Source organism: Oncorhynchus tshawytscha, linkage group LG19 (assembly GCF_018296145.1).
Source record: "Oncorhynchus tshawytscha isolate Ot180627B linkage group LG19, Otsh_v2.0, whole genome shotgun sequence".
Lineage (NCBI taxonomy): Eukaryota > Metazoa > Chordata > Actinopteri > Salmoniformes > Salmonidae > Oncorhynchus > Oncorhynchus tshawytscha.
In genome coordinates, this window is record NC_056447.1 from 7,350,809 (window position 1) to 7,369,158 (window position 18,350).

Genomic DNA, 18,350 nt, shown 5'->3' on the forward strand with positions numbered 1-18,350 from the left:
CCATTATAGTTATATTCAACAGATCATTATTTCATCTAGGGCTCTCTAACCCTGTTGCTGGAGAGCTATTGTCCTGTAGGTTTTTGCTCCAACCCTAATCTATAGCACCCAATTGTTGTAGTTAGCTGGTTGATGAGTTGAATCAGGTTAGTTAGGGATGGGGTGAAACCCTACTGGATGGTAGCTCCCCATGAGCAGGGCTGGAAAACTCTGATTAATCTAGTACAACTGTGGCGTGATTCCTCTATTCTTTTTATCAGTTTCAATGGGGGACTTTTATATTGAAGGCGAACCACCGATTCCACTATTGTTGCTCACGCTAAAATGTTGTTCACGACACACATCTCTGGGAAGCTAGCTACGCAGTAGACGGATAGCTAGCACAATGAATTTGCTCTATGCCACGATAATATGATGAAATCGATTTATCAGAGGATATGAATGTGTTTAATCGCAATTATCATAGATTGATATTGGTCAATTCATTAATGTGTCAAGGCTAAGACAAGTGTAGCAAGCTCGTACTTGCCGTACATTTTTGCTTGCAACGCTAACAGTTAGCTACGCCTATGATGACACATTTCAACAAGAATACAAGAAAGAAAGGTAGGCAATGGCCTCTTGACTCAGTCGTTAGCTGATTCTGCAGAATATAAGCAGTTTGTTTTTTGTTATGTCTCATATCTAACGTTGTATCGTCGGCTTTGTTCTATACAGTAGCTAGTTAGCGCGCTAGTTATGCTAATACAGTATCCGGGACTGGCAGCAAAGATTAGCTATTTTCCAAATAACTAACATTAACCAACTTAATAGCAAGTTCTTTTCTATTGGCTAGTTACCAAGTTTAGCGGGATAACCTAGCAAGCTATCGGGGTTCGTTGGGTAGCTACACTGACAAATTAGCCAACGTTACTATAGCTATGAAAAAACATTTGCCGGTACCATTAGCTGGGTTTCTGGTTGGTTCTTGGTGGTTTGCCTACCGAATGTTAACTACTTAGTTTTCTAGATAGCTCACATTTGCTAGTAACGTTTTTAGCTAATGTTGGCTACATGTTTATTTGGCTAACGTTAGCTGGTTAACTAGCTTGCCAATTCCCTAATGTTAACTAGCTAGCTGATTAGTCGTAGGTGTTTCAGACGCATTTTCTTGAGTTAGCTATCAAGCTAACGTTATTTACTTGTTAAGGCAGTGGTTTTAGCTAACATGCTATATTAATCAGTTTGCCAAAATCCTATTTCGTATTTGAAGTTATCGTAGCTAGGTAACATTGCATGGTAAACTCAAGCTGTTTGTCAGCCACCTAGTATGACTTATTCATTTCAGCAGTCTGTGAATATGGACATACACTGAGTGTACAAAACATGAGTAACACCTTTGCCCTCAGAACAGACGCAATTCGTTGTAGAGTCCATGCCCCAATGTGTCGGAAGCGTTCCACAGGGAAGTTGAATCCAGTGCTTCCCACAGTTGTCAAGTTGGCTGGATGTCCTTTGGGTGGTGGACCATTCTTGATACACACGGGAAACTGTTGAGCCTGAAAAATCCAGCAGTTCTTGACACACACATCGGTGCGCCTGGCAGACACTACCATACCCCGTTCAAAGGCATTTAAATATTTTGTCTTGTCTATTCACCCTCTGAATGATACACAATCCTTTAACCCGTCTCCCCTCCTTCATCTACACTGATTGAGGTGGATTTAACAGGTGACATCAATAAGGGATCATGGCGTTCACCTGGTCAGTCTGTCATGGAAAGAGCAGGTGTTCCTAATGCTTTGTGCACTCAGTGTTAACCTAATCAACGTTTCCCAAACTTGTTCTTGGGGACCCCAAGGGGTGCACGTTTTTGTCCACTACACAGCTAATTCAATAAATATTTCTCTGCATATGACATGGTTGTTATCACTTGGCATTCTTAGAATAACAGCATTGGAGTTGCAATAACATAGTTGTGTAATAATGTGCTTGTGGTGTTGTGTATTCGGGTACTTTTTTTGACAACATACAGGCTTTTCAGAGTCTCTTTGTGACTCTGCACCATAGACTTACACTCAGTTTCTTCTTAGATTGTAATGTAGAGCTAAGTCAAGCCACAGCTTATGAAACACCACTCATTGGTGTTCTGGAAAGCAACTTGATGAAAATTGCATACCGCAGTGATGATCCGGTTTGGACGTCTGTCTTACTTAGAATTGCAATTAGGCCCACCCGTCATGGTTTACAATAATGTGGCACCTGCCTGCCAAGTATTGTGTGTTCCTAATATGACTCTTGTTGGTCATCTTTGTTTACTGGAAAATCGCCCGCTCCAGTGTTGGAGAAATTTTCCCCTCGTTTAAAATGCCTTTGGTTATCCAAGCCCAAGTTAAACAAGGCTTGTTAAGAGGGTGCAAAGCAGTGCTGTTTTGCATTGCCTGTGGTGTTTTGCCAATTTGTGACCAAAATATGACTACATTTTAAGAGTGCAACATTTTTGGCAGCCTTCCAGATGTGAGATCTTGACTTTGGCTGCACATCTAGGCCAGCCAGAGAGCTGCAAGCTTGGATGTTCTTATTTAAGGACACAGGATATTTTAGTACCGATCCCCCTAAATGTAGTTAACAAAAATATAAACACAACATGCAACAACTTCAAAGATTTTACTGAGTTTTAGTTCATATAAGGAAATCAGTAAATTTCAATGTATTCATTAGGCCCTAATATATGGATTCCACGATTAGGCAAGGGTGCAGCCACGGGGGAGCCAGGCCCAGCCAATCAGAATCAGTTTTCCCCATAAATGGGCTTTATTACAAACAAAAATATTCCTCAGTTTCATCAGTTGTCCAGGTGGCTGGTTTCAGACAATCCCACAGGTGAAGAAAGAAGCTGGCTGTGCAGGTCCTGCATTTTATATTTTTGTTCAGTGTAGTTCTATAGCACTCACTGATAGTGCTGCTTCTAGCTGTCAGATTATATAATGTCTAGGCCAACACAGCACACCCTCATGATCTTCAATGTAGTCTGTCAAACTCATTTTTCAATCATCAACTACTTCCATGTGCAAAACCTATGCCAACCAAAACTAAACTACTATCTTCTGTTCTTGGCCCTCTCTTCCCATTGTCTCTTTCTCCTTCCCAGCCTAGACTCTGCATGGCGAGCGAGTGGCGGCAGCAGAAGTGACTGTCCCTAGACCAGCCAGAGAGGCCTGTGGCAGAGTGGTGGTGTGGCCCCAGCCCCGTACGGGAGGAGAACCACCATGGCCTCTCGTCATCAGAGGAACTCTGTGCGGATCCTGTCCAGCCGGGAGCGCGGCTCACAGGCCTTTGGCTCCAAGCGCCTGCTGCAGCAGCTGGTGGAGGAGAAGGTCCGCTGGATGAAATGGCAGAGTCAGGTAAAAGCCAAAGAAGCACACTATCCCAGTCAAAGGATTAGTCAAAACTGCTTTGGTTTCAACAGATATGGAGTAGTAGTAGGCTATCAATCTCTCACTACTTTCACTGCCCACCTGCTGCAGTAGGCATTTTGATCTGGGACAATATACCATTGCCTTTAACTCGTCACCATGGAAACAATGCCCTGTGCTTATCTTTATCATCTATAGTCTATTTTGAGAGTTGTTCTTTAAAATCCCTAATAATATGCAGTTGATGGATCACAATTTCACTCAAGTCTTAAGTAAAAACAAATGTATTTTTGAATATATGTAATTATACTATGATTAGTGCATTTAATAATGCGTGTGCTACCTCCATGTAAGGCGTTAAGCAATGTTTGTTGCCCTTACACAGAAAGTGGAGCTGCCAGACAGCCCTCGCTCGACGTTCCTGTTGGCCTTCAGCCCAGACCGGTAAGGAACTCAACTGACCCGGCCGCACAAATGGATTCATGAGAGCATTTGAGGCTGGGCTTCCTTAAGCGGCATAGCAGCTGTAACATTTACTCTACCCCCCTTATCTCCAATTTGATAGGACCCTCATGGCTTCCACTCATGTCAATCACAACATCTACATCACAGAGGTGAAGACTGGAAAGTGCTTGCATTCGCTGGTAGGCCACCGCCGCACGCCCTGGTGCGTGACCTTTCACCCTACCATCCCAGGTCTGGTGGCCTCCGGGTGCCTTGACGGAGAGGTCCGCATCTGGGACCTGCATGTAAGTGGTGCCTTCTCTTAAACACAGACAGACCCCTATTAAAATAAATAGGACCCAAGTTTCAGGTCTCCGCTTGCCAAGTTGCATAGGTATATTCTTTTACTATGTTAGATTGTAAGACTTGTATACACAGCACAGTCTTCGCCAGAAGTAAATGTTGAGGTGTCCCCCAGGGCACTGTCCATCTCCAGGCACCACAAGGAAACTTTTCTATCTTCATTGTGTTGCTATTGGTAGTCTAGTTGATTAACCCATTTGACAGGAATCCGCATCCCATAAAGATCATGCAAGCGTTTGTATCCACTGTTTCCGTATCCTACTTGTTTCTTTCTGTATTAAATCCCCTTGTTTGTTTCTGCAGGGTGGCAGTGAGAGCTGGTTCACGGAAAGCAATGTGGCCATTGCCTCACTAGCCTTCCACCCCACTGCCCAGCTCCTCCTCATCGCCACCAATAACGAGCTCCACTTCTGGGACTGGAGCCGGCCCGAGCCCTTTGCCGTGGTCAAAACCGGCAGCGAGACTGAAAGAGTCAGGTGAGAGACCATAGAGATTGATGTAGGGCTGGATATATACTACATACTTTTGCTCTCTCTCTGGGTTTCAGTTAGCCCGTAATAGCTGGCTTTTGGGTGATTTTTAAAAACGAATAAAAAGCCAATAAATAAAATTGGCGCCGGCCAATTGTCCTGGTGAATAACAAAAGCCCATTGCAATATAATGCTTTTTAGCCTATTATTTGATAGAAATATCAGTTAGTTGATGTAAATGCATTTGATCGGTCATGCTTTTCTGTTCTATAGGTTCATTTGCATAATTAAATTGGTGCTTGTGTGTTTTCGTTTGGTCGTTTATGATTCTTATTTATCACAGGCGTACAGCATACAGATAAAGAGCCTAGTTTGAGTGAAAATCTGTCAGACAGCGAGAGAGCTACTGCTCCTGTTGCTCCTGGAGTGAAACATGCCTTTATATACCCAGTCATTGCGCACCACTCTAAATGCAATCACATGTTAAAAACAGTTGATGGCCACAATTTAAAGAGCTACTATTTTTATTTCTCAACTGGTAATTGAAGTGTGCTTGCCATTCAAGTGCATAGGCATTAGGCAACGTTAGGCTTCAGCGCGTCACACTTTGCAATGTGAACTGGAGGCAGTACGCATTTTGAAAATATATACTTAATTGTGTGGAACCGGAATGTTTTACTTCATTTTGTGAGGCATGTCTTACCTTGCTTCAAAGTAGCCTATAGCCAAAATCCATTTCTATAAACTTTGAGGCAATTATTTTTATAAAGACTTCCATATGTCATTGAAACAAGTAGCCTATTTCTCTCATGTTTGTTCCATGTTCTATTGGATTTCAACTTCCTTTGATTGTCAAGTAGCCAAAGGCACAATCCTAGTCATATTAGCAACCCATGCTAATTGTTGCATCTTCGGATCTTCCATAGATGAAAATATTGACATTTTAAATGTCACATGAAACCTCTTGCATGTGCAGTGCGCTTTTGACAACAGCGTTTTCCAGCAAATTGCATAATGGAACAAACATTTGTGCTTAGCTTACTGCCGTATGCGCATTGCTGCGCATATAATGTGAAGAAGATAGTTTATCAACATTTTTAAGCTAAACCTTCTGATCTGCTGCATCAGCCTCATTGCTTTTTATTTACTTGTTTCGTATACTGGTTGTATGAATTTGGGTTCTATCATTCCACAAGCTGACTAATAGAATAGGTAAACATTTCTACTATTGGGGATACCAGATTGACATAGGGTAGTGGTTTTGCTGTTTATTAATCTCTTGCTGGCTGAGAAAGTAAACAGTGGAAAGTTATTGTAACATCTTAAAACTGCGCATCAGAATTCGGTAAGATGTTGCATGTGCTGTTAAGATGAATTACCATATGTTTGCTGTCATTCTGAGTACCGTGGGTGGACGCCCTAATCGGGTTACTCACCCAATGCATATGGGTCCAGTAAATTAACATGCTGCAGGTCAAATGTTTGGCGCCACATTTTCCTAACGGAAACACTGATATAGTTGAAGTCGGAAGTTTACTTAAACCTTAGCCAAATACATTTAAACTCAGTATTTCACAATTCCTGACATTTTAATCCTAGTAAAAATTCCCTGTCTTAGGAATGTGAAATGTCAGAATAATTTATTTTAGCTTTTATTTCTTTCATCACATTCCCAGTGGGTCAAAACTTTACATAGACTCAATTAGTATTTGGTAGCGTTGCCTTTAAATTGTTTAACTTGAGTCAAACTGAGTCAGGTTTGTAGGCCTCTTTGCTCGCACATGCTTTTTCAGTTCTGCCAACACAATTTCTATAGGATTGAGACCAGGGCTTTGTGATGGCCACTCCAATACCTTAACTTTGTTGTCCTTAATAAGCCATTTTGCCACAACTTTGGAAGTATGCTTGGGGTCATTGTCCATTTGGAAGACCCATTTGCGAACAAGCTTTAACTTCCTGACTGATGTCTTGAGATGTTGCTTCAATATATCCACATCATTTTCCTGCCTCATGATGCCATCTATTTTGTGAAGTGCACCAGTCCCTCCTGCAGCAAAGCACCCCCACAACATGATGCTGCCACCCCTGTGCTTCATGGTTGGGATGGTGTTCTTCGGCTTGCAAGCATAACGATGGTCATTATGGCCAAACAGTTCTATTTTTGTTTCATCAGATCAGAGGACATTTCTCCAAACAGTACAATCTTTGTCCCCATGTGCAGTTGCAAACCGTAGTCAGTTTTTTTATGGTGGTTTTGGAGCAGTGGCTTCTTCCTTGCTGAGCGGCCTTTCAGGTTATGTCGATATAGGATTCGCTTTACTGTGGATATAGATTATTTTGTACCTGTTTCCTCCAGCATCTTCACAAGGTCCTTTGATGTTGTTCTGGGATTGATTTGCACTTTTCGCACCAAAGTATGTTCATCTCTAGGAGACAGAACTCGTCTCTTTCCTTAGCGGTATGGCGGCTGCGTGGTCCCATGGTGTTTATACTTGCGTACTACTGTTTGTACAGATGAACGTGGTACCTTCAGGCATTTGGAAATTGCTCCCAAGGATGAACCACACTTCTGGAGGTATTTTTCTGATTTCTTTTGATTTTCCCATGATGTCAAGCAAAGAGGCACTGAGTTTGAAGGTAGGCCTTGAAATACATCCACAGGTACACCTCCAATTGACTCAAATGATGTCAGTTAGCCTATCAGAAGCTTCTAAAGCCATGACATCGTTTTTGTGAATTTCCCAAGCTGTTTAAAGGCACAGTCAACCTAGTGTATGTACACTTCTGACCCACTGCAATTGTGATACAGTGAAATAATCTGTCTGTAAACAATTGTTGGAACAATTACTTGTGTCATGCACAAAGTAGATGTCCTAACCGACTTGCCCAAATTATAGTTTGTTAACAAGAATTTTGTGGAGTGGTTGAAAAACGAGTTTTAATGACTCCAACCTAAGTGTAAGTAAACTTCCGACTTCAACTGTATATACATACAGAGCATTCGGAAAGTATTCAGACCCATATTTTGTTGCGTTACAGCCTTAATCTAAAATTGATCAATCTACACACGATTCCCTATAATGACAAGGTGAAAGCGTTTTTTTAGACATGTTTGCAAATGTATATTCTTTCAAAACAACAGCATGCCTTTAATTACATAAGCATTCAGACCCTTTGCTACTAGACTCAATTATATTCTGGTGCATCCTGTTTCCATTGATCATCCTTGATGTTTCTACAACTTGATTGGAGTCCACCTGTGGTAAATTCAATTGATTGGACATGATTTGGAACGGTACACATCTGTTTATATAAGGTCCCATGGTTGACAGTGCATGTCAGCGCAAAAACCAAGCCATGAGTTGGAATTGTCCGTAGAGCACCGAGGCAGGATTGTGTCGAGGAACATTGAAGGTCCCCAGCATTAAAGGTCCCCAAGAAGATAGTGCCCTCCATCATTCTTCAATGGAACAAGTTTGGAACCACCAATACTCTTCCTAGAGCTGGCCAAACTGGGCAAGATCTTGATGGCCGCTCTAACAGAGCTCCAGAATTCCTCTGTGGAGATGGGAGAACCTTCCAGAAGGACAACCATCTCTACAGCACTCCACCAATCAGGCCTTTGTGGTAGGATGGCCAGACAGAAGCCAGTCCTCAGTAAAAGGCACATGACAGCCTGCCTGGAGTTTGCCAAAAGGCACCTAAAGGACAATCAGACCATGAGAAACAAGATTCTCTGGTCTGATGAAACCAAGATTGAACTATTTGGCCTGAATGCCAAGCGTCACGTCTGGATGAAACCTTGCACCATCCCTATGGTGAAGCGTGGTGGCAGCATCATGATGTGGGGATTTGTCAGCGGCAGGGCCTGCAGACTAGTCAGGATCGAGGGAAAGATGAATGAGGCAAAGTACAGAGATACTTGATAAAAACCTCCAGAGCGCTCAGGATCTCAGACTGTGACCTTCCAACAGGACAACGACCCTAAGCACGCAGCCAAGACAATGCAGGAGTGGCTTCGGGACAAGTCTCAATGTCCTTGAGTGGCCCAGCCAGAGCCTGGACTTGAACCCGATCTAACATCTCTGGAGACCTGAAAATAGCTGTGCAGCAACGCTTCCCATCCAATCTGACTGAGCTTGAGAGGATCTGCAGATAAGAATGGGAGAAACTCTCCAAATACTGGTGTGCCAAGCTTGTAGCTTTATACCTATATAAAAAAAACTCCAGGCTGTAATCGCTGTCAAAGGTGCTTCAACAATGTACTGAGTAAAAGGTCTGAATACTCACGTAAATACGATTTTTTTTGCCTTTGTTATTGTGTGTAGATTGACAGGGATTTTTTTTAAAGCGTTTTAGAATAAGGCTGTAACGTAATGTCGGAATACTTTCTGAATGCAATGTATATAAAGTGCCTTCAGATAGTATTCATACCCCTAGACTTATTCCACATTTTGTTACAGCCTGAATTCAATTATTTTCTTTTTTTACCCACATGCACACAATACCCCATAATGACAGTGAAAACATGGTTTTTAAAAATGTGTGCACATTTATTTGAAAAATGAAATACAGATCCAATTTTACAGGTATTCTCACCCCTTAGTCAATACATTTTTAGAATCACCTTTGGCAGATATTACAGCTGTGAGGTTTTTCTTGGTAAGTGTATAAGAGCTTTGCACACCCGGATTATACAATATTTGCACATTTGTCTGTTAAGTTGTTGCTCATTGCAAGTCTTGCCATAGATTTTCACCCCAATTTAAGTTCAAAATGTAACTAGGCCACACTGAAAGTAGGCTGTTGGTAGTCTGACTGAACCAGGTTTTCCTCTAGTATATTGCCTGTGCTTAGCACTATTCTGTTTCTTTTTGTATAAATAATAATACAAAAATGATCCCTAGTCCTTGCTAATGACAAGCATTACCATAACAAGCATTACCATAACCTGATGCAGCCACGACTGTGCTTGAAAATATGAACATAACACTTTGTATTCAAGACATGACTTTTTTTTTTTTTTGGCAGTTTACTTTAGTAGCTTATTGCAAACAGGATGCATTCTGTACAACAGGGCTGCCCAACCCTCTTCCTGGAGATCTACTGTCCTGTAGGTTTTCAGTTCAAGCCTAATTTAGCATATCTGATTCAGATAGTCTAGGTCTTGTTGAGCAGCTAAAAAGTAGACCATGTACAAGCTTCCTCCTTTTCACACTGTCATTTAGGTTATTCTTGTGGAGTAATTACAATATTGTTGATCGTCCTCAGATTTCTTCTATCACAGCCATTAAACTCTGTTACTGTTTTAATGTAACCATTGGCCTCATGGTGAAATCCCTGAGAGGTTTCCTTCCTCTCCGGCAACTGAGTTAGGAAGGACGCCTGTCTTTGTAGTGACTGGGTGTATTAATACACCATCCAAAGTGTAGTTAATAACTTCACCATGCTCAAAGGGATATTCAATTTATTTTTACCCATTTACCAATAAGTGTCCTTCTTTGAGAGGCATTGGAAAACCTAGTCTACACTTGACTTAAATGCAACTTCTGCTATCAGAATATGAAGATCGCATTGAAAAGACGGGTCTAGATGCACAAAAGTTGAATGGAATAATCCAAAACGCTCAACTATAAACTGTCTCAACTCACTAAGCTTCAAAATCACACACCTAGTACTAGTTTAATTCACTGATCCTTTGATTGGATGGACATGTTAGTCATACTGCTAAACTTTGATTGGTTTGAGGTCCTCTGGAAGTCGTCATAATTACCATGTAGGTCTATGGAAGGGGGTGAGGAGCACGAGCCTCCTAGGTTTTGTATTGAAGTCGATGTAGCCAGAGGAGAATGGAAAAAATGGCTGTCCTCCTGCTAGACTAAAAAAAAAAGTTTAAAAAATAAAATCAGGTATTTGGTGATTTGAATATATTTAGTTTAGTTTACCTAAACGTTAACTTTTATTTATTTATATATATACTTTCACTGAGTAGGATGGTCCTCATTTCCTCCTATAATTTGGATTTCAGGAAAAAATATTGTTGAAACAATTTTTCTTTTTCACATGGAACAATTTCACAGTAGCGTAAATGTTGTGTCATTATAATATGATATTGCTATGATTAGAATATATTTGAGTTGATGGAAAGCTCTGCTGTTTTCTCTTTTAGGTTGGTGAGATTTGATCCTTTGGGGCACAATCTTCTGACTGCTACTGTGAACCCCTCCAACCAGCAGGTGAGTTCTTTTCTCCTATCACAACAAAATTGCACTATACCGTATACAGTTTTCTGTCTAGAAATTAAATCTTCTCAAAGCCTTTTAAACATGACTGTACGCTAAAACATTCAACATGTCTACCCTCATATCTAACATATTATGTCCTTTAGAATGATGATGACTCAGAGGTCCCCATGGACAGCGTAGAGATGCCCCACTTCCGCCAGCGCTCCTTCCTGCCCTCCCAGCCTGTACGCCGCACGCCCATCCTCCACAACTTCCTGCACATCCTTTCCTCGCGCTCCTCGGGAGCGCAGGCTGGGGGGGATGCGTCCCGCCCTGGCGGGGAGAGCAGCGGCGAGCCCCCCAGCATGCCTTTGGGCCAGTACCCAGCCTCTCAGGACCGTGGACTGCCCTTCCCAGGCTGCACCCAGCACCTGGGCATGGTGTGCCTATGCAGCCGCTGCACAGCCAACCGCAGCCCCTCTCTGGGCGAGGGGCCCTCCTCCAGGCCTGTGGTCCTCCCTGAGCACCCTCAGACGGCCCCCCATGCCTCCACCTTTTCCTCAGCCCGTACGGAGCCCCGACAGCCTTCAGAGCCCAGTGGGGCCCAACAGCGGCCCTCTGCCTTCACAACGGTCTACTATAGTGCCGGCAGCTCCCTGCACCGTGCCGTGCCTACCACCCACGTGGTCAGCCCGCCCCTGAGCCAGCAGCCTCCGCCACCACCCACCAGCCACCCACCCCTCTCCCGCCCACTGCCCGGACCCGATTGGACACGCAGCCTGCTGAACATGAGAGGCTCAGAGAGCAGAACTGGAGGGAGTGAAGGTGGGGTGAGTGGGGTAGGTGGTATGGGTGGTGTCGGGGGTGGGATGCTGCCCCCCCGAACCAGCTCGTCCTCCGTCAGCCTGCTGTCAGTGCTCCGGCAGCAGGACGGCTCCTCCCAGTCCCCTGTCTACACTTCCGCCACAGAGGGACGGGGTTTCCCCACGCAGTCAAGCTCTGAACCAGGCTCTGGCCCCGTGGCCAATCAGCGAGGTGGTGGAGGGGCGGGCACCAGCAGCGGGCACCACCCTTTCTGGGACGGCACGCGCAGCAACCCGACCTCGTTCCGCAACGTGCTCCAGTGCAACCTGAGCCGCTACTTCATGGAGTTTGACCGCATGCAGGACCTGGAGTCGCCGCTGGGGGGCGTCGGGGGAGGGGAGGTTGGCCAGGAGCAGACGCAGGAGCTGCTCAACAACAACATGGACCCGGAGAGACCCAGGCCTTCCTCCTCCCACTATCAGCCCCAGCCGCCCCCACCAACCCCAGCCGAGAACAACCCCCCTCCCTCCAATGCGGCTCACTCCTCTCGGGGCCAACTGAACCGCTGCCGGGCCTGCCACAACTTGCTCACCTTCAACCACGACTCCCAACGCTGGGAGCGCACCAGCCCAGCCTCGTCCACCTCCGCTGTCTCCACCCAGGAGGGCTCCAGCTCTCCCTGGCAGCAGCCGACCAGCCCTGCCTATGAAGAGACCCATGTGTCACCACAGAGGCGGGAGCCCCAACCCCAGCCACCAGAGAGGGAGAGGAGGGTAACCCAGCCCCCGGAGCCCAGCGAGCGGCAGCCCTCCCCAGGCCCTCATGGTGCGGCCATGCCCTTCCCCACCATTGCGTCATCCACTGCCCAGCCCGGTGAGCAGACGGTGGGCCTGGTGTACAACCAGGAGACGGGCCAGTGGGAGCGCGTCTACCGCCAGGCCGCCTCCAGCCGCTCCACCGTTGCCGACGCACCGCCAGAGGCCTTAAGCCAGGAAATGCCTGTGGATAACCCAGACGAGGACTCTCTGAGGAGGTAGAGTTATGAGAAAGTCCTTGGTAGTCTCTACAGTGGGTGTTTTTTGCTCAGTCCAGGGTCGTACTCCGTAGTGCACACTGTAGCAATATGTTTTAAAATGAACGTTTCTTATTGAACGAGCTTGGATCGTACCTCGCTGTTTCAAACCGTTTTCTTCAGTTTTATGTACTGAACACAACTCTGCTCACTTTAGCTAGTGATCCTCTCTGACTTAAGAACATTACAGCAAGTAACTACTGGTCTGCTTTTCTCAGTATTTCCTACTCATTCCAAGGTTATTCTTTATTTTTACTGTTTTCTACATTGTTGAATAATAAGTAAAAACGATTAAATAACACATGGAATCATGTAGTAACCAAAAAAGTGTTTATAATTGAGATTCTTCAAAGTAGCCACCCTTTGCCTTGACAGCTTTGAACACTCTTGGTATTCTCTCAGCCAGCTTCATGAGGTAGTCACCTGGAATGCATTTCAATTAACAGGTGTGCCTTGTTAATTATTTAATTAATGCATTTGAGCCAATTAATTGTGTTGTGACATGGTAGGTGTGGTATACAGAAGATGGCCCTATTTGATCAAATACTAAGTCCATATTATGGCAAGATCGGCTCAAATACTTTTAAGACTTGAAGGTCAGTCAATCCGGAACATTTCAAGAACTTTGAAAGCACCTTCAAGTGCAGTCGCAAAAATCATCAAGCGCTATGATGAAACTGGCTCTCATGAGGACTGCAACAGGAAAGGGAAATCCAGAGTTACCTCTGCTGCAAAGGATAAGTTCATTAGAGTTAACTCAGAAATTGCAGCCCAAATAAATGCTTAACAGAGTTCAAGAAACAGACCCATCTCAACATCAACTGTTCAGAGGAGACTGAGTGAATCAGGCCTTCATGGTCAAATTGCTGCAAAGAAACCACTACTAAAGGACACCAATAAGAAGAGACTTGCTTGAGCCAAGAAACACGAGCAATCGACATTAGACAGGTGGAAATCTGTCCTTTGGTCTGTCGAGTCTACATTTGAGATTTTGGGTTCCAACCGCCGTGTCTTTGTGAGACGCAGAGTAGGTAAACGCATGATCTCTACATGTGTAGTTCCCACTGTGAAGCATGGAGGAGGAGGTGTGGGGGTGCTTTGCTGGCGACACTGTCTTTGATTTATTTAGAGTTCAAAGCACACTTAACCTGCAAAGCTACCACAGCATTCTGCAGCGATACGCCATCCCATCTGGTTTGCGTTTAATGGCACTATCATTTGTATTTCAACAGGAAAATGACCCAACACACCTCCAGGCTGTGTAAGAGCTATTTGACCAAGAAGGATAGTGATGTAGTGCTGGAGCAGATGATCTGGCCTACACAATCACCCGACCTCAACCCAATTGAGGTGGTTTGGGATGAGTTGGACCGCAAAGTGAAGGAAAAGCAGCCAACAAGTGATCAGCATATGTGGAAACTCCTTCAAGACTGTTGGAAAGCATTCCTCATGAAGCTGGTTGAGAGAATGCCAAGAGTGCAAATCTGTCAAGGCTAAGGGTGGCTGCTTTGAAGAATCTCATAAAATATATTTTGAACACTTTTTTTGGTTACTTCATTATTCCGTATGTGTTATTTTATTATTTGGATGTCTTCACTATTCTACAATGTAGAAAATAGTTTAAAAAAATAAAGAAACCCTTGAATGCCCAAACTTTTGACTGGTACTGTATATTGTCCAAATAGTTGTATAAAACAAATGGACTCCCTTTTGTAGAGGAGATTAAACGCTGATCCATTGTTTGGTGTGTTTGTTCACAGGAGGCTGTTGGAGTCCTCCCTCCTCTCTCTCTCCCGCTACGACATGGGAGGATCCAGAGACCACCCCATCTACCCAGACCCTGCCAGGTACCAGCCCCCAAACCAATCTCACCTCTAATGAACTTGTACTGTGTTTGACAGGATAAAACCCCTCCAGGTGCACCGTTTTCTTAGAGGTTCTGTCGAAACAAAGTTGACAGTTTAAAGTAAGGTTGAGAAAATCCCAGATATTTTCCCAAAAGTTCACTGGTTTAACAAAACATACAAGTTAAGAGGATTTCTTAAACTCAGGAATTTTGAGAAAGTTCATGTAACTTTGCCAACCTACACTGAAAAATATATAAACGGAACAAGTAGTGTTAATTTCATGAGCTGAAATAAAAGATCCCAGAAGTCTTCCGTACACACACACCTTATTTCTCAAATCTTGTTTACATCCCTGTTAGTGAGCATTTCTCCTTTGCTAAGATAATACATCCACTTGACAGGTGTGACATATCAAGAATCTGATTTAAACTGCATGATCATTACACAGGTGCACCTTGTGCTAGGGACAATAAAAGGCCACTCGGAAATGTGCAGTTTTGTCACACAATGTCGCAAGTTGAGAGAGCGTGTAATTGGCATGCTGACTGCAGGAATGTCTACCAGAGCTGTTGCCAGAGAATTGAATGTTAATTTCTCTACCATAAGCCGCCTCCAACGTTGTTTTAGAGAATAAGCAGGATGTCCAACCGGCCTCACAACCCACGTGTATGGGGTCATATGGGTGAGCGGTTTGCTGATGTCAACGTTGTAAACAGAGTGCTCAGTGGTAGTGTTATATGGTATGGGCAGGCATAAGCTATGGACAACTAACACAATTACTTTTTTAATCGCTGGCAATTTTAATGCACAGAGATACCTTGACAAGCTCCTGAGGCCCATTGCCGTGCCATTCATTCGCTGCTATCACCACAATTCCTGGAAGCTGAAAATGTCCGTTCTTCTATGGCCTGCATACTCAGACATGTCACTCTTTGAGCATATTTGGGATGCTCTGGATCGACGTGTACGCCAGCGTGTTCCAGTTCCCACCAATATCTAGCAACTTCACACAGGACAACATTCCACAGGCCACAATCAACAGCCTGATCAACTCTATGCGAAGGAGATGTCGAGGTGCATGAGGCAAATGGTGGTCACACCAGATACTGACTGGTTTGCATATCCATGTCCCTACTTTTTTATTTTTTTTATTTTTAGGTATCTGTCCAACAGATGCATATCTGTATTCCCAGTCATGTGAAATCCATAGATTAGGACCTAGTTATTTTATTTCAATTGACTGATTTCCATATATGAATTGTAAGTCAGTAAAATCTTTGAAATTGTTTCATGTTGCGTTTTGTTCAGTATAGTATATGAACCCTAGAGCTGTAAACCCCCACCCCTCCCCCCCATCGAACTCTTCTCTCTGCCGTTGTTTCTCCTGCAGGTTGTCCCCGGCTGCGTACTACGCGCAGAGAATGATCCAGTACCTGTCGAGGCGGGACAGTATCCGCCAGCGTTCGCTGCGCTACCAGCAGAACCGCCTGAGGACCCTCTCCTCCTCTTCGGACAGCCCGGCCGGCAACCCCTCGGCCGCAATGGAGAACAGCGATGTGGACTTTGAAGAGCTAGAGTGAGTTGGTGCAAACCATCCTGGCCCCTTAATGGGATATTAGTTACTCTTAAAAAACTCTTAAGGATCTTACCCTTTTTTTCAATTTTCGCCTAAAATGACAAACCCAAATCTAACTGCCTGTAGCTCATGACCTGAAGCAAGGATATGCATGTTCTTGATACCGTTTTGAAAGGAAACACTTTCAAGTTTGTGGAAATGTGGAATTAATGTAGGAGAATATAACATATTAGATCTGGTAAAAGATAATACAAAAAAATGCAAGAGACAGGCCATACTTTGAGATAGGAGTCTAGATGTAATTTAGATGTTGACCACCAGATGGCAGCAGTGTGTGCGAAGTTTCAGACTGATCCAGTGAAGAATTACATTACTGTTACATTATTTTGTATCAAGACTGCCAGGAGTTTGCCGAAATGTGCCGAATTGGTCAATTGATACATTTTCAAGTACATAACTAGAGAACATACAAAAATACTATGGTTATAAAAAATGAAAGTTTACACGCTCCCAGGGGATGTCATACGTGATGGATCATTAGCTTATACACTAACTTTCACACATCTAGATGGCCGGGCGGGGTGGGTAGAAACAGCAGTACGGTCAAACTGTAGACCCAAGTTCCTACATTTGAACATAAAAATGTATTTTATCAAACAAAACTATGCTACATTTTATCTCTGGGACCCTCAGGATGACAAATAAGAGCAAGATTACACAAAGTACATTATTTACCTTCAGAGGTGAATGTATAAAAAAAAAAATGTTTAGTGCGCTCCTCAAACAATAGCATGGTATTTTTTTCACTGTAATAGCTATTGTTAATTGGACACTGCAGTTAAATTAACAAGAATTTAAGGTTTTTGCCCATATAAGACAGGTCTATGTCCTGGAAAGTTGGCTGTTGTGTACATCATTCTTGTCACATTAGCGCACGTTAGCAACAACCGTCCCGGTTTAGGGACACCCATCCCGTAGAGGTTGTCCAATTTTTGTTTTTAGAACTCAAGGTTTTCTGTTGAGATAAGTGGAGGATTGGATAAGGAGATGTCCCAAGCCATCCTTTTAGAAAACATTTTTTGTGGGTCTACACAACCAATGGTGTGTGATGTGGACTTACACTATGTATACACACTACCGTTCAAAAGTTTGGGGTCACTTAGAAATGTCCTTGTTTTTGAAAGAAAAGCAAAACATTTTTGTTGATTTTAAAATTGATCAGAAATACAGTGTAGACATTGTTAATGTTGTAAATGACTATTGTAGCTGGAAACGGCTGATTTTAAAAACATTTTTTAAATAATATTCATATTTTTTTAATGGAATATCTACATAGGCTTTCAGAGGCCCATTATATCAACAATCATCGCTCCTGTGTTCCAATGGCACGTTGTGTTAGCTAATCCAAGTTTATCATTTTAAAATGCTAATTGATCATTAGAGAACCCTTTTGCAATTATGTTAGCACAGCTGAAAACTGTTGTCCCTGCTTAAAGAAGTAATAGAACTGGCCTTCTTTAGACTAGTTGAGTATCTGGATCATCAGCATTTGTGGGTTCGATTACAGGCTCAAAATGGCCAGAAACAAAGACCTTTCTTCTGAAACTCATCAGTCTATTCTTGTTCTGAGAAATGAAGGCTATTCCATGTGAGAAATTCCAAGAAACTGAAGATCTCGTACAGCGCTGTGTGCTACTCCCTTCACAGAACAGTGCATACTGGCTCTATCCAGAATACAAAGAGTGGGATGCCCTGGTGCATAACTGAGCAAGAGGACAAGTACATTAGTGTCTAGTTTGAGAAGCAGACACCTCACAAGTCCTCAACTGGCAGCTTCATTAAGTAGTACCCGCAAAACACCTGTCTCAACGTCAACAGTGAAGAGGCGACTCCGGGATGCTGGCCTTCTAGGCAGAGTTGCAAAGAAAAAGCCATGTCTCAGACTGGCCAATAGAAAGAAAAGATTAAGATGGGCAAAAGAACATAGACACTGGACAGAGGAACTCTGTATTTGTTTTTCAAATTAAAAGCCCAATGAATACTCGCCTTTGTAGTGATTTAACTCTCACCGCTTCATTAAAGAATGTTTAATTGACTTTGCAGAAATACTTTGCCTCGACAAGAAAGAGCTCTTTGAAAATGTTTCCCTGTGAAG

General features: G+C 43.5%; 1 protein-coding gene across 1 annotated transcript in view; it reads left to right on the forward strand.

The window, feature by feature from the left end:
- Positions 1-325: 325 nt before the first annotated feature.
- Positions 326-18,350, forward strand: part of ambra1b (autophagy/beclin-1 regulator 1b) — a 56,244-nt gene continuing 38,219 nt past the window's right edge. Inside the window, exons 1-9 of the mRNA XM_024378961.2 lie at positions 326-606; positions 3,131-3,383; positions 3,781-3,839; positions 3,961-4,144; positions 4,506-4,678; positions 10,842-10,908; positions 11,061-12,733; positions 14,533-14,619; positions 16,010-16,195. Of these exons, the coding sequence (XP_024234729.1) occupies positions 3,249-3,383; positions 3,781-3,839; positions 3,961-4,144; positions 4,506-4,678; positions 10,842-10,908; positions 11,061-12,733; positions 14,533-14,619; positions 16,010-16,195 (2,564 nt within the window). The 5' untranslated portion in view covers positions 326-606; positions 3,131-3,248. The remainder of the gene's footprint in view (positions 607-3,130; positions 3,384-3,780; positions 3,840-3,960; positions 4,145-4,505; positions 4,679-10,841; positions 10,909-11,060; positions 12,734-14,532; positions 14,620-16,009; positions 16,196-18,350) is intronic.